Raw genomic sequence first — 16,163 nt, forward strand, 5'->3', positions numbered from 1 at the left:
GAATTGCATAGGGAATTCAACCGATGGAGCCGGTAATATGCAAGGGACAAATAAGGGGTTCTCTGCTTGGCTGTCCAAAGAGTCTCCAGGCCAGGTTCATGTTTGGCGCTACGCCCATGTACTAAACCTGGTTATGTCCGAGACCACAAGTGTCATTATAGCTGCAGCATCACTGTTTAACCTATTAAATGACATCGCAGTGTTTTTCCGTAACTCTTATCAGCGAATGACCACTTGGGAAGTGTTTTAGCCAGGACCCCAAACAGAGGAGGATTTCTTTGATAGGCGAGACGCGCTGGTCTTCAAAAGATGCTGCCCTGATGAAGATTTTTGGATTGTTTAACAAACCAGACAGTGGTTTATATGTGGCACTTGTGCACACATTGTTTTAGATACAAGACAATGCACACTTCACAACACAAGCGCGCGCAAAGGCGCGCAACTACATGGAGCCACTTTTAAAGTATGAGACTGTTTTGACCGCACAGCTGTTCCTGCGCATTTTTGCACTGACCGCACCTTTATCAAAGTACCTCCAAACCAGCGGCATGGATCTCTTGATCCATGCCGCTGGTTTGGAGGCACAGTGATGACTGCATTCTCAACTTTGGGTGGTGGGCCACAGTGTTTAGCAGTAGCTGCAAGACTATTAGGGAAAAAAAGAATCACATTCCAGCTACCAGGGTCAAAAAGTTAAATTCAACTTATTTTTAGAAATTTTTAAAGCCTGGGTTTAGAGATGCAAATATTTCTCAGTTGATCTTGGTGTCCAATCTTAAATGTCTTGAAAGCATCTACAAAGTATACTCTATAGTTTTAACTACATGAACTATATAAAAAGAAACTCTTTTTCTCTCTCTTGTCTGACATTAAATTTGACATTTGCTGTTAGCATTAGTTAGAATTATTAAAATTGTTTATGTTTGCTAAATACTGGATTAATGACAAAAAAAGGTATTTTAATACTTTCTTTAAAGTCAGACGCTTTCATATAGTCCACTAGTCCTCAAGGGATGAATTAACTGCACAGGACGAATTTCATGTATGTTGCAATGATAAATAAAGATAATCCTTTCACAAGCCTTCCAGGCGCTTCATTAAACAGCTCCATGTGTGCCAGAGATTAATAAAACTTGGTTATGAATTTGCTTCACAATATCCGAACAGAAACAAAAGACCATGTGGACATACTGACTGAGGCTAGTGAGAGACTATCATTATCCACAGTGAAGGGTGTCCTGCAACAACATGGCCAGAAAGCCCTCTCTGAGAGGAAGAAGTCATCACTCCAAACCCAATGAAGTCTGGTTGCAGTGTGTGAATGCACAAATGGATGAAGACTTTAATTTCTGGAAGTTTTTTTGTGCTGTGATGAAACACAAACTATAGAGTTTAACTATAACAAGCATTGTTAGCAATAGAGTAAGATGAAAGCCCAAGAAAACAATCCCAGCCCAGAGGGGTGGAAGTGGAAACATCATGTTGTGTGGGTGTTTTACTTTAAGAGGGACAGGTGTACTAGTAAATCAACCAGGGGTTTTCAACTGCACCCCAAGAGGCCCGGTGTCCTGCAACATTTATGTGTCTTTGCTTCAACACACCTGAGTCAACTAATCAGTTCATTAGCAGGACTCTAAAAAACTGTACTGCAAAATGAAGAAGTAATTCAACCATTTGATTCAGGTTAATGGAAAATATTCAGGAGATTATTATTTGTGTTGGAATAAGTTCATTTTACTAAATGTACCTAAGGTTTGCACTGATTATGGTTCAAAATCTTTCCAGTTTATAGGTCTCTCAAACTGGAATTAATCACAGAAGGATTTGAAGCTGAAGGATTTGGTCTATCTATGTTAACGTATTTATGGTCCTTTTATACCAATTTATAAATAAGGTTTCTGTTTATAGATGTAATGCCTAATGTTTATTTTAATCTCAATGAGATCTTCTTGGATAAATAAATGTTACATAGATAGAGGTGTGTAAGACCAGGGACAAATCTAACCAGGGACAAAGTGTTACAGGACACCAGCCCTCAAGGCCTGGAGATAAAGACCCCTGAAATGAATCATCTCTTCATACAATCAAATAAAAAGTAGCTGAAAAACAACAACATCAGTAATTTGTAGTGGCAAGATTTATGTAAACATCTGAACTTGAAATATAAAATTGATCTCAACAAACGTTCCCTGATTGTGCTAGCAAAACCAAAATAAAGCTGGGGATCCTAGCTTATAAAATACAGGAAATGTTTAACAACAATTAGTTGAAATATGGTATTTGTCATTTTATACAATGGGTCTAAATATCTGGTTGGTAGTGAATACAGCAACAAAAAAGAAAACAAAACCATATTTCTCATGTTCCTCCTGAACATGAGTTAATTTTGATTGATGGAACTGAAATTGGTTTTAATTATCTTAGTCTTGATTTAAGCTTTGTTTATTTCTGACCTTACTTGTGTGTAAAAGTGACCCCACAAATATGTATAAAACTCACAAATGAAAAAAAAAAGTTGTCCCTCAACCAGTCATAAAGCTGCTTCTTGACATTGGTTTAATTCCTGTCTGTACGACACGTGAAGGACACTAAAAAGACTGTTGGTGATCACAGCCCACTGACTATTTTTATCCCTATGAATCAGGTTCCCTGAGATAAGTGTTGGAGTTTCTACATTTCATTTCATTTGATGAATAAATTGTTTTTCAGGTGAATGTGTTGTGGTCAAATGTTCTTACCTGGACATGGCCGTATCCCCTCCCAGGCACCTCGCTCACAGGTGATGGTAACAGAATTTGGATTCCCTTCCAAACACTCGTATGTGAGTTGTTCACCGTTGCCATACTTTCTTTTATCATTAACTGTAATTCTGCTATTTACAATCTCAGGTCTTTGACACTGTTTCGCTGACAAGGAAGAAAACAACATATAAAAAGTTTAATAAGAAATCATGTAAATGCGAAAGAAATTAAATAAATAATGCTAGAAAACCAATCTTACTATAAACTTTTCCTGTTCTTTATTGATATGTTTATTTTGTCTAGGATAGCTTTTTGTTGTTGCCCCTTTGAACTTTTCATTTCTCATTAAAGGATTTCCCAGCATTAGCTATTTTGGGTAAACAGAAATATCAGCAAATGTTATTCAACATTGTGTGGTTAAGAGTCCTGATGAAATGTCAGTTCCCTTTCTTTTTATTCCATTTCAGTCTAAATATTCATCAACAACCCCCAACACCTTAAACAGCTTCTTCGCACACTTAGATTCTCCAAGCAGCAGGATGCCTGAACATCTCCCCCAACCCAGATGCTTAAATTGTGTGCTGACCAACAAGCAGGGGTCTTTCTAGACATCTTCAACCTCTCCCTGCAGCTTCCCACAGTCCCTGCCTGTCTGAAATCATTCATTTTCATGCCCACCCCCTAGAAACCAATCATCAATGACTATCTTCCCATCGCTCTGACTCCCGTTACTATGAAGTGGTTCCAAAGGATCCTCTTAAAGTACATCAAGGATGCTATCCCTGCTGGCCTGGACAGCTATCCCTGTTCACCTACAGGGAGAATCGCTCCACAGAGGACGCTGTCTCGTTAGCACTTCACTCAGCTCTGACTCCTCTGCAGCAGCCTAACATGTTAGGAAGCTCTTCATGGACTTCAGCTCAGCCTTTAACGTGGTGCTTCTAGACATGCTGGCTCTGAAGCTCCACAACCTGGGAATATCCACACCTATCTGCTCCTGGATCAGTGACTTCCTCACCAACAGACCCCAGGTGGTGAGGACAGGGAAACTTACATCTGCTCCACTGATCCTCAACACAGGGACACAGCAGGGCTGTGTCCTTAACCCAGCTCTTTTCACCCTTTTCACCGAGGACTGTTCTGCTGTCCGCAAACACAGTGGTGAAGTTTCCAGACGACACCACCGTAGTGGGTCTCATTTCCAACAATGATGAGTCCCACTCCAGGAGGACTGAACACGCTTCACTCTCCATACAGGGGGAGGTGGTGGAGTGCATGGACAGCATTAGGTTCCTGGCCATTCACATCTCCTCTCACCTCTCCTGGACTGTGAACACCTCCCACCTGGTGAAGAAAACCCAACAACGGCTCTTCTTCCCCAGGAAACTGAAAAGCTCTGGACTTTCCACTAAGCTGTTAAAAACAACCATAGAGCGTGTTTTCTGTATCAGCATAACTATGGTATGGGAGCTGCACAGTCCGGGAGAGGAAAGATTTAGCACGGGTGGGTGAAAACAGCACAGGGCATTGTGGGATGCCGTCTACAGGATTTGGACTCAATCTATGCAGAACGAGTCCAACGAAGGGCCAGATAAACTTAGAAACAGCTTATTTCCAAGAGCTGTGGGAGCTGTAAGAGTCCCCCCCACCCCTGTTGAGAGGCAGTGGTCCATTATTGTTAAATCACTCCATTTTTATTGCTGCGGTCTCTCAGCAGGGGGCGATAGTCCCCTGCTGAAGTCTGTCCATCAATATGTTCATGATATGTTACAGCCATCTAAAGTTAAAATTTGTTAAAGTACATCATTTATTACAATCTCTGTACTGCTATATCCCATTTGCACATTTTTCTCAGAAATATCTAATCACACACTTCTGTAAATAAAGCCTCAAATCATTGCACAAAGGTAACGTATTACCTCATTATTTGTGATTCATGAAGGTCAACTGAAGCATGGAGTAATAAATAAATCTGTAACATCTATGTAACAAGTAATATGATCCATATCACTTGTGAAGGGACTGATAATAAATCCCTCGGACTCTGATACAAAATTTTTTATTTTCCTGACCTTTTTATCTTCTTTATCTTTGTACGATCTTATGTGAAAATAAAATCTGTACAAATTGTTTGTAGCAGGTTGTTTGTTTTATTAACTCTAAGCCCGAGTATCCTGAAAATAATATCAACATGTTAACATGAATCTTTGAAAATAAATTAACTTTCTAATTTCTTCTGATACCATGACAAAAAATATTAGTTTTTTTTTGCAATCAAGGCAATGTTGTAATTCTTGCTTGTGTTAACCTTTATTTGTCACGTTATTATGTCAAGTTTTGCCACTAATGAATTAAGTTATTCAGTCTTCTGCTTCAAGAAAATAGAAAGGGTGCCATGTTCTCATGGGGTCAGGATGAATGAACAAGTACTTGGATACAGGTACCGTATTTTCCGGACTATAAGTCGCAGTTTTTTTCATAGTTTGGCCGGGGGTGCGACTTATACTCTAGAGCGACTTTATGTGTGAAATTATTACACATTTTTACCGGTATATCATTACACCTGTTATTTTCACACCAAACCGCAAGAGGGCGCTCTAGGCCTGTGTTGAATCAGATGTAAGCGACGTAGAAGCAGAAATGCTGCATCTTCTACCTCCGGAGTTAACGGAGTTATTTGAAAGTGAGACTGAGGATGAAGATTTCACTGGATTTTAATTATTAGTGGGCGACTGTGGCTTGATAGGTTGAGTAGTTGTCTGGCAACCAGAAGGTTGTGGGTTTGATTCCAGCTTCTCCTTGCCACATGTTGATGTGCCCTTGGGCAAGGCACTTAACCCCAAGTTGCCTACCGAGCTGCGTCTCGGTGTATAAATGTGTGCGCGTTAGTGAGAGCGACTGGGTGAATGTGGCTATAGTGTACAGCGCTTTGGGTGGTCAGCATGACTGGAAAAGCGCTATATAAGTTTAGTCCATTTACCATTTGGAGTGACAAAGGCACTTTGGTTAACTTCTTCACATGTTATTTATGCTATAGTTATCTGAATAGCTTTTAATATGTTATGTTTAACATACCAGGCACGTTCTCAGTTGTGTCATGTAGCGTAAGCTAACCGTACAATTATTGAGCCTGTTGTTGCCTCCGTTCTATTTCTATTTAAAATTGCCTTTCAAGATGACATGTCTGTTCTTGATGTTGTATATTATCAAATAAATTTCCCCCAAAAATGCGACTTATACTCCAGTACGACTTATATATGTTTTTTCCTTCTTTATCATGCATTTAATGGCTGGTGCGACTTGTACTCCGGAGCGACTTATTGTCATGATTTGGGTTTTGTTTGGTTTATGTTTATCATGTGATCAGCTAGTCTTGTCTTCCACCTCAGGTTTTGTTTCTGTTCTGTCTGGTTTTAGAGTCTTCAGCTTCTGTACTGTTTTAATTTATCCGGTCTTTGTATTTAGTTCTGATCTCCCTTCGGTGCTCTGTGTAGTCTTAGTTTATCTTCTATCTTAGGTTTGTTCTTCAGGGTTATTTATGTTCTAGGGTTGGTCTAGTGTCTGTTCCTTTCCACATGTTTTCTGTCAGCTTGTTTCCTCCTGCAGCCTCTTTCCCCCCTCTGATTACATCCACCTGTTTATGGTTAATTGGCTCACTCTCTCTCCTTTGTTCTCCTGCCTTTTTAAGCCTCCCTCCTCTGCCACTTCCCTGCCAGTTCATTGTCAAATCTAATCATGTCAGTTGTGTCTTTCCTTGTCAAGTCTCCGGTGAGTTTAAGTTCCACATTTTTTCCTGTACTGTCTACTTCTGGATCATTTAAGTTTGTCACCTCCCGGTATGAGTTTTTTGGACTGCCATAGTTTGTATCATTTTTGGATTAAGATTTTTGACCTTTGTTTTGCCTGAATCTAGTCATTAAATCTTGCTTGATCTCAAAACCTCTTTGTCTGGTCGAATTCTGGGTCTTCCTGTCTCTGAGAATCATGACACTTATAGTCCGGAAAACACGGTACTTACAGATTCACTTCCATACAGAAAACCCCTATTATCTCCAGCTGTCACTTTATGCATTCCGTATTAAATATTACTGTATATCCTTCAGTAATGGTATGAAGGCATTGCTTGTTTGAACCTGTAATACTTTATCATTTGGTTTTGCTGTTCTTTCTATATCTCTCTTTGCAGGTAAAGAAGCAGACTGAGGATTTTTTATCATTCTCTCCCGTTTCATCTCCTATTTTTCTTTCACCTTTTCTCCTTTTTTTCTCTTCTACCGTCTTGTTTCAGTGTTAATTTAACATGAAATATTCTATGCATAGATTATAATAAAGCTTCTTGCATATATAAATCAAGCAGAGCACAATGGCGAAAGTAGTAAGGCTCTTTCGCCATTGTGTGCTTTTTGGCTTTAAGATAACAATTATTTTTGCTACATGTGAATTTCACATTCAAGGATGAATGAACATCACCTTCCAAACAAACTTGGTTGACTGCAACTATAAAGATATGATCCACAGAAAGTCTGCTCTCTTAATTTATCTGAATAAGCCACCTGCTATTGTTAAAAGGATAATTAAAAAGTAATGATTGTAATTAGTTAATGTTACGAGACTAGACAGATAAAATGAAATTTTATTTTTTAAATGAACAGTACCTCTGCAAAGTGGTTTTGGTGTCCAGCCTTCTCTGGTACATGTCGCTGTCTTATCTGCAGTTGCAGTCTGGTAGCCCCAGCTACAGTCATATGTTACTCTGTCACCTAATTTATTTCTTCCCCAAGCGTTAACTCTGTAATACAAATTGTCTTCTTCAATGTATGCCGGGCATTTAACCTCTGGAGTGGGAGGAAATATATATTTTATTCAAAATGCTAAAATAATTTCATCATTGCATAGAACAAATGAAACACCAGCACAAAGACAAAAATCACGAAATTATCAATCAATGGTGTTTAAGCATCAGTGTTTTTATACCTTGGCATTCAGTACGCGCGTTCCAGACTCCATTGTAATTGCAAGTAACATTGGACTCCCTTGTTTGAGCGTCCAGAATCCAGTGTTTCTCCCCACATAAGACTCTCAGCATTTCTCCGGGTAAAAACACATTTTTGTTTGGAGGGTCATATGTTGTCCCAGTGGGTGGTGGCAGAATCAGCTCACATGTTATTTCTGGATTTATTGGACATGTCTCACATTATTTGCCATTTTGTTGTAAGGAGACAGACTTTGTAGACATCAGTTTTTACTCACTTTGTTCAAATCATTAATTGTTGTTACTTAGGTCATACTCACGTCTACAAGCAGGTGTGGGGTTCCAATCTGCTTTTCCTGCAAATATTGTGCATCTTGGAGGTCTGTCATCAGCCCGTTTATAAGTAGCATCACAGCTAAAATTTAAGACTTCATTTTCTTTGTACTCTCGAGGGCCAGTAGGGACACTGCCGTGTTCAATCTGAGGGACGGTACATCCTATTGCTGTTGATATGAAGCATAAGAGTTACCAAAAGCACAATGCTTTAAGAAAGGAAGACCGATGGGAATCATGTCTTTCAAACTGTTTCAGTGTCAAACTGCTTGGTAGTAGGCAGCATTGAACAAGAATAATTCATAGTTAGGATGGGTAAATACTTACACTTTTATTGTACCATTCATATAATAAGCAGTAATAAGTACTTGTGACAACTAACAGATTTTATTAAAAAAGTGGCATTAAAACTTTTTAAACCAAAGAACCACAGTGTTATAGTGCTGCCATAAAGCTATCCCGACCCCACAAGTCATTATACTGTAAAAATCTGTAAAGGGGAAATACTTTTTCTAAGCAACGTACCAGAGCAGGTTGGAAAGGGGGCGCTCCATTGCCCAGTTTTTAAACATTCAATTTGTGTTGCGCCATCCAGTTCATGATCAGCTCTACAAACAAAATGCAACTTGTGTCCAGCTGTGATGGCTTCACCATTCAACGGTATTCCAGCTATGTACAGATGAGGATGCAGTACTACACCAATTTCACAGGTGTTCACTGGAAATAGGGAGTATAATAAAAACAATGAACTATCAACAACTTCTTCAAATATCAACAACTACTGGCAAGAAATAATTATTGTCTATAAGTACTAATATTTTAGTCATTGATGCATTCTTGCCTTTAAGAGAAGAAAAGAGCACAGAAACCATAAGGCCATGGACAAACACATTGTTAACAAAGCTGAGTATAATAGCTAACACACAACATGCATTATTCTATGAATACAGCATTAACCTTTGAATGCAGTTAAAAAAAGATTTTGAATATGTGCAGACTTGAAAATAATTAAAATAAATCATTATGATTATGGGAAAATAGCAAGATCATATTTGAAAATAATCTGGTTCAAGTTAAAAGAATGATCACTAGTGATCGTTTTAGCTTTTTTAAAAAAACAAAAAAACAAAAAAAAAAAAACTCTAGAGTATATAAATATAGAGATATCAACCTAATATAAAATACCATATTCTTGTATTAGGAAAAAAATGTGTTTACTCCAATGATGACTTTAAAACACGACAAAAACAGTTCTTACCGGCCTGTGACCAGGAAAACTCCAAGTTTACAAAAACCTGGAGAAACAGGAAGATAAACCATAGAGGTTTCATTGCTTGTGTTGTAGTGATGTTTTCTGAGGAGAAGTTTACTTTGTTTGCTTCACTTTGGCTTCTGTTGCAACATCAAAAGGGTCAGAGATGGACGTCCCACAGTGACATCACGTTTTAGCTTTACCAATAAGCACCTTCAATATATGCAACACAGTACCCATACATTTAAATTTGATCTGGTATTATAGCCATACACATTTGATAACAATGAAGATCCTTTATTCTTTTTTTTATTTTTTATAGAAACAATTTGGTTTGCTGGTCTCTGTTTAATTGTAACCTTTGCCTTTCAGTTAATGATTGTTTCTGGGAATCTCCCCATTTTATTTGGCTTATCAACTGGTGAAGGTCAGGTTAGTATTAATACAACATTTCTGTCTGAATCAGGGTTCATAACTTTTGCTTAGAACTTTCTTATTTGAAGCAGATATTAGTTAGGGTGATATTTAAAGAGTTTTGATAAAATCTTGTGAGGATATTTGGTTCTCCTCTGCTGAGTCTGCAACACATTTTATTCAAACCACTGATATTAAGCTTTACATTTAACCATCTCTGCGCCAGAGCTGTAGGTTGGTAAATGTTATGCTTAAGATTTTCTGTGTAAAAAATACTTGTGAAATATGTTAGAAAGCATATATATTTATTTCCAGCAAGCATGTGGCTAACCTTTTTACAATTTGATAATAGCTGTACAAGAATCTGAAATACCTGCCTGCCTAACATAAAGGCATCATTGCAGTTGACAGAAATTAAGGCAAGGCAATATTATTTTTAAATCAGTTTCCAGTAACAATATGATTCAAAGTACAGTACACGATTAAAACAAACAAACAAACAAACAAAAAAAAAAAACTGAGGAAATAACAACATTACAGAGTAAGGGGAAAGATTACAGAAGCGGCACATTGTATTGAAATAGTAGCAGGTCATATACAGTATAAGACAAGTTGGACTACAAACTTCTACATTAACATTTAAAGGCGAATCTCAACAAATGATTAAAAATAAAGTTAAATATTTAACATTTGTAGAAGCTTTAATAAGAGGAGCTTTAATGAATATGGAGTTTTTAAAAGTTCATCCTAAACATTTGATCTGCAAATCAAGGATGAAGCTCAGTTCATATTACAGAAACACATCATGTTTCTCCCTCAGAGCTCTGCATGTGCTTTCTTATGGGGATGTTGTGTACAGGCCAGCTGACAGCTTTGCTAGGGCCCGGGACAACGCAGTCTTTTTGGGGCCCCCCCTCTACACTTGCCGCCACCACACACACACACACACACACACACACACACACACACACACACACACACACACACACACACACACACACACACACACACACACACACACCGAAGAAGCATTTCCGTCTTTACTGAGCAACAAAACATAGTAAACAAAGCAGTTTGACGCAAGTTAATATGTCTTCCGCACACCCAGGCTGGACTTGCACCAGCTTCTAATTATGATTGAAACATTACTGGGTAAGCAACAATTATGAGCTCTTTTATTTTTTTTGAATAGAAAGGTTGTATCGGGAGCCCCGACAGGTTTTCTTCCCTACGTATGTCCACCACTCACCAACTCGGAAATACGTCACGTTTACGTCGGCGTTTACATGATCGTTGATCGGATTACCAATCGGTATTAACCACCCCTTTCATTTGGATTAAGCTTTCATTACGCCTGAGCGTGATCTGATCATTATATTCTGTCTGGCTTGCTTAAATGATGCTATTTTATTCCAATCAGTCCTTTATTCCGATTATCTCCCATTGTGCTGCTTTATGTTTTTGTTTATTACTCTGCCCAGCTCTCTGACTGTGCTCCATGTTCTGATAGCACCTGGGTTTAAGTTTTAAACTATATGAAATAAGCCAGATAGATGATGTGTAGCAGTCTACGTTCTACACATCATCAATCAGGATCCGCTCCCTTCGAATCAATTTGGGGAAAGGAGGGATATTCAGCAGAACATCCCGAGCTGATTGGATGAAGCAACACCTAGTGCCCGCCTTGGTTGTTGGCAGGGCCGGCGATTGCTATAGGCGAGCTAGGCAATTGCCTAGGGCGACAAATGTGTTGGGGGCGCCCTCTAGCGTCGCCCTTAGGCTTACTTCCCATTAATCATAGAATTAGAAAAAAAAGCGAATTAAACCGGTTATGAAGCGTACATCAGTTTGACTTAACACTACGTATATATATAGCAAAATATGAACAAATAAATATACCACCGAATTTTTTTCTTTTCTTTTTCACATTTAAGAGAAAATCGGAAAAGATTCTGATCACTTTTCAAGCGCCCTCCAACCCGGAAGTCGTGACGTCAGGACGTGAGCGTTCATCTCAACATGGCGGATTACTGCACTACATGCGATAGCCAAAACGAGAAATCTGAAAGCAAAATTTCGACTTCAACCGAGCGATTCCTACCAGGAGACCATTTTGATGTATCGGAGGAAGAATATTTGTGTCTGGAGCCTCACATGTTCGACCCAGACGTTTCAGAGGAAGAGAAGGCAGCAGACGAACAACAGCGAGTCGGACAAGGAGTGGAGATTAGATGAATGGTAGGACAAGTTTTTCTCTTTTAATTACACAGTTCAAATATTTTTTTCGTATGTTGACATAATTTTCTTTTAGGCAACATAGATATTTAATAGCTAAAATGCCGGTGTTGTGCGAAATGCAGTTCCCCTGTGAAAATCCCCCCCCCCGCCCCCCCTTTGTCGGGAGCGCGCATTGCAGCCGTTGTCATGGCGCTTATAATTGATTTTTCGGTAAAACAACGCATATAATCATATCAAGGTTGTAAAATTAGTTTAATCGGCAGCTGTCTACAAAATTATAAAATAAAAATAAATAAACGAGGTCTTCTTGCGCTGTTTTGTGTTATTTTAAACGCCAAGATAATCGGTCTTTTGTCACTTTTATTGAGCCTAAGTGACACGTGGATTTCTCCACTGTGAGATCAATAAAGTCTGTCTTATCTTAAATAAAGAGATGAGGACAAAATGTATCACCAAAATGAATGAGCATTTATTCACAACTAAAAATGAATTTATGCCATGGCCTAGTTAGGCCCAATGGTGAGGTGCTACTTATCATAAAGAATCACTTGACAACATTTTAAAAACAGTATCTGTACATTAATATTTAGCCTACCTACATACTAGCATAACAAAAGTCAAAAATAATATATCAAAAATATACACTGAGTAATATTGAGGCCTAAATATTTCCTGAAATGTAAATCAATTTCCAACTTACCATAAATGCATCAATAGTGAATTTAGCAAATCAGTTATGGTGTGTAATTCATATACAAATATACAATTAATCAATCTTATTTTTTAGGTGTTCCTGTTCTCACTGCCAATAATGGATTCTGTGAGAGAGTGCATCTGTTGCCAGGAAATGGGCTTGGTTGTTGCTAAGATTGAAGAAGCCAGAGAGGAGATGGATGGAGAAATCCCTGACACAGACCATCCTGGCATGGAAGCGGTGTGTCTAAATGCTTGGACATTGCAGGTTGCTTGGTCCCAATACAAGCAACAGCATAGGCATATAACCTATAGACAATTTGTGAGATGGTGTTGGGACTATTTAGGCAAAGATACCAGGGCTGTGATACCCTCGTGTGCTGTCAGCTGTATAAGGGCCCAATTCCCACCCCCAGGACATGAAGATGACTTTACCTTTAGAGGTCACCTGTTGGCAGTTAAAAAAAATACCCAAGCTGAAAGAATAAAATCTAAAACATGCATGTAAACAAAATTGTTGTGGTTATTATGTAATATAAGCAATTACTAATAAAATTATTTCATGGTCTTTTTGAAAATCGACTGAATGAGAGATTGATGGCATCATCTTTTGTTGGTTTCACAAATGAACGTGTCAGTGATGGGGGCTCTTATGATGCATCAACCTGCTTAGTTTTTATTTTCTCCAGCTCTGCTAGCAGTATCTAAAAAAAAAAAGCAGCAGTGGGTAAAATTTCTCATAATTTTTTTTGATTGCTGGGGTGCATTTACACACAAGTGAATAAACAGATACAGGAAAGTAAAAGACAACACATGTAGACATAGATACATGAAAATTAAACACAAAGAGTGAAGCAACTAGTATAGCAGTGGTGAGTCCTGACAAAGATTATTTCAAAAAGAACATCTAATTATCTCAGTATATATGCAGCAGAATTATGTGCTATATTATTAGCTTGAGAATGGGTGGAGGATACTAATATAAATAAAATGTTTTGTAGGGATTATCTGCATTGAGTATTCAAAATGGATGTACAAATAATCATCAAAATCCAGTTTATTAGTTATACTTTACCTAAGTGTCCTTACAGATGGTTAAAAGTGTTTTTGCACAGTCCTAACTTTGAGTGTGTAATAAATTATTTAAAATAATAAAAAAGAAAAGGTTCTGAAACCTATTCTGGTATTTGTTGTCTATGCATCACTCCATGCTAAGTTACAGTTTTTTCTGAAAGCTTAAACACAACCCTTGATTCTTATAGCACAATTTCTAAAACTATTAATACTTATAGCAAATCCACTCACTGAGTTCACAAAACTAAAAGAACAAACACTGCTTTGCACTCAATTTGCAATTTTGTAACACACACTTTGCAGAACTGTAGGCACAATTCACCGCACAGCACTCTTTGTGGAACTGTAAACACAACTCAATGAAGCACTAAACAGATGCTGAAAACAGTACTGGTATTTCGCACGGCAAAAGTGAGGGGGGGGGGGCAAAACTCAATTTCGCCTAGGGCAACCAAAGGGCTAGAACCGGCCCTGGTTGTTGGTTTTAGCCAATCACAGAATCAAATGGAAACATAAGCATCAGGTACTATGAAAAACCCCAAGAAGTTACGCTGATCAATGCACTTGTTGCTGTTCTTCTTCCAAAGAAGAAATTATGAATTCTGAATTCAGCTTGCAGGCGATGCTAATTCTTAAATCCTTCTTTTCATTATGCTGCTCCAGAGTTTCTGTCTGCAATGCAGTCCTGTCTCAATATTTCATGCTCCCGAAAAAAAAAAAACTAAGGTTACTTTATACAGACAAAAATCAGCTTTTATGACATCAGAAATAGGTGACTCCACAGTTTGCCTCCGGGGCATAGCTGGCGATTCGTATCACTTGTATTGTGGAGGTTCAAAGCGGATGAGAGCTGATGGACCAACAGTGGCTCACTTGAAGCTCATTCCTCATTTATTCTCTCTCTAAACATTCCCTTTAGAGGTAGTTCATCCGTCTATGCCCGGGTTGGGAGGATCTCCAGTGTTCACCGTGGACAGGTTGTCAGTCAATCACTGGGCAACACAGAGGCATACAGGACAAAAGACCACATATTCACACACTTACACCAAAGGGCAGTTTAGAATCCAACAAACCTAAGAGTTACCTAACAGTTTATGGGAGGAAGCTGGAGTGCCTGGAGAGGGACTTCGCATTGACAAGTTAGAACCCAAGATGTTCTTGCTGCATGACGAACAGTACTACCAACTGTGCCACTGACAAGCAGTGGCTCATTTAAAGCGTATTTCTGTTTTTTTCCAACAAACACTTTTATTTGTTTGTTGGAACACTATTGTTCTTTATTATTTAAAGTTAGTTAATTCTACAAATCATGCACCAATCCTTTGTTTTCATTCTTAACGGATACGACTCAACTGAAAACTAAAAAGAGAACTTCTCCAACTTTTAAGAAGCTCTGAAATCATGGCTTTGTTCATTAGAATGTATATTTTAATTTATGTGCCTCGTTCACAAGTAGGTGGAAAGCAACCTACAGAATAAACTAGTTAATATACTGAATCAGCCCCACTTAGCAACATACAATGATCTTCCAGAAACTACTGGGAGGCTATAAAGAGTGTTTTCTAGACATTTACAGGAATGTCCGAAAATGTGTTTTTGAGGTCTTTTGCCCATGAAATGGCTTTCAAGATAAAAAAATAATCTCACACTGAATCTGACTTTTCAAAATAAACAGAGTAATGCACCATGCAGGGAACCTAATTTTAAATATTTACCAGAAAAGCTGAGGCCAGAACTTTGTTTGAAGACACAGATTTGATTAAACTAAATAATTAAACTTCATTCACAAAATAAGACTGGATACAATTTTCTCATCAGCATTCAGCATGCTCCAAATAATTTTTTCTGTTGATTGCCATTGTTCTATTCATGGTAACTTCATAGCAAATATTATGTTGGAGATAAACGGAATACGTAAGAAAAACTTATTCCATTATGAAGAAAGACAGATGTATATATTTTCTTGTGAAAAGAAAAAAGAAAAAGACCCCTCAACACCTTTTTTTGCCAAACACAAGGATACTCCAAGAAAAGGCCGTAGGTAGAAACAGGTGTTTTTCTTCTGAATACACTTCTTTGAATAAACACAAGCAGTTTATCCATCCATCCATCCATCCATCCATCCATCCATCCAATCCATCCATCCATCCATCCATCCATCCATCCATCTTCTTCCACTTATCTGGGGTCCGGCCGCAGGGGTAGCAGCTTCAGTAGGGAGGCCCAGACGTCCCTCTCCCCAGCCACTTGGGCCAGCTCCTCCAGGGGAATCCCAAGGCGTTCCCAGGCCATCTGAGAGACATAGTCCCTCCAGCGTGTCCTGGGTCTTCCTTCTGGGTCTCCTCCCAGTGGGACGTGCCCGCAACACCTCAACATCTAACCAGATGCCCGAACCGCCTCAACTGACTCCTCTCGACGTGGAGGAGCAGCGGCTCTACTCTGAGTC

General features: G+C 38.6%; 1 protein-coding gene across 2 annotated transcripts in view; it reads right to left on the reverse strand.

Moving 5' to 3' along the window:
* Positions 1-9,417, reverse strand: part of LOC118564140 (complement factor H-like) — a 59,884-nt gene extending 50,467 nt beyond the window's left edge. For both annotated transcript variants that reach the window (XM_036141012.1, XM_036141011.1), the window contains exons 1-6: positions 9,305-9,417; positions 8,572-8,763; positions 8,034-8,216; positions 7,716-7,910; positions 7,397-7,576; positions 2,739-2,906 (exon numbers count right to left, since the gene is read on the reverse strand). In XM_036141012.1, the coding sequence (XP_035996905.1) occupies positions 2,739-2,906; positions 7,397-7,576; positions 7,716-7,910; positions 8,034-8,216; positions 8,572-8,763; positions 9,305-9,377 (991 nt within the window). In that variant the 5' untranslated portion in view covers positions 9,378-9,417. The remainder of the gene's footprint in view (positions 1-2,738; positions 2,907-7,396; positions 7,577-7,715; positions 7,911-8,033; positions 8,217-8,571; positions 8,764-9,304) is intronic.
* Positions 9,418-16,163: the final 6,746 nt, after the last annotated feature.

This window comes from Fundulus heteroclitus, chromosome 9, assembly GCF_011125445.2.
Source record: "Fundulus heteroclitus isolate FHET01 chromosome 9, MU-UCD_Fhet_4.1, whole genome shotgun sequence".
NCBI classification, from domain to species: domain Eukaryota; kingdom Metazoa; phylum Chordata; class Actinopteri; order Cyprinodontiformes; family Fundulidae; genus Fundulus; species Fundulus heteroclitus.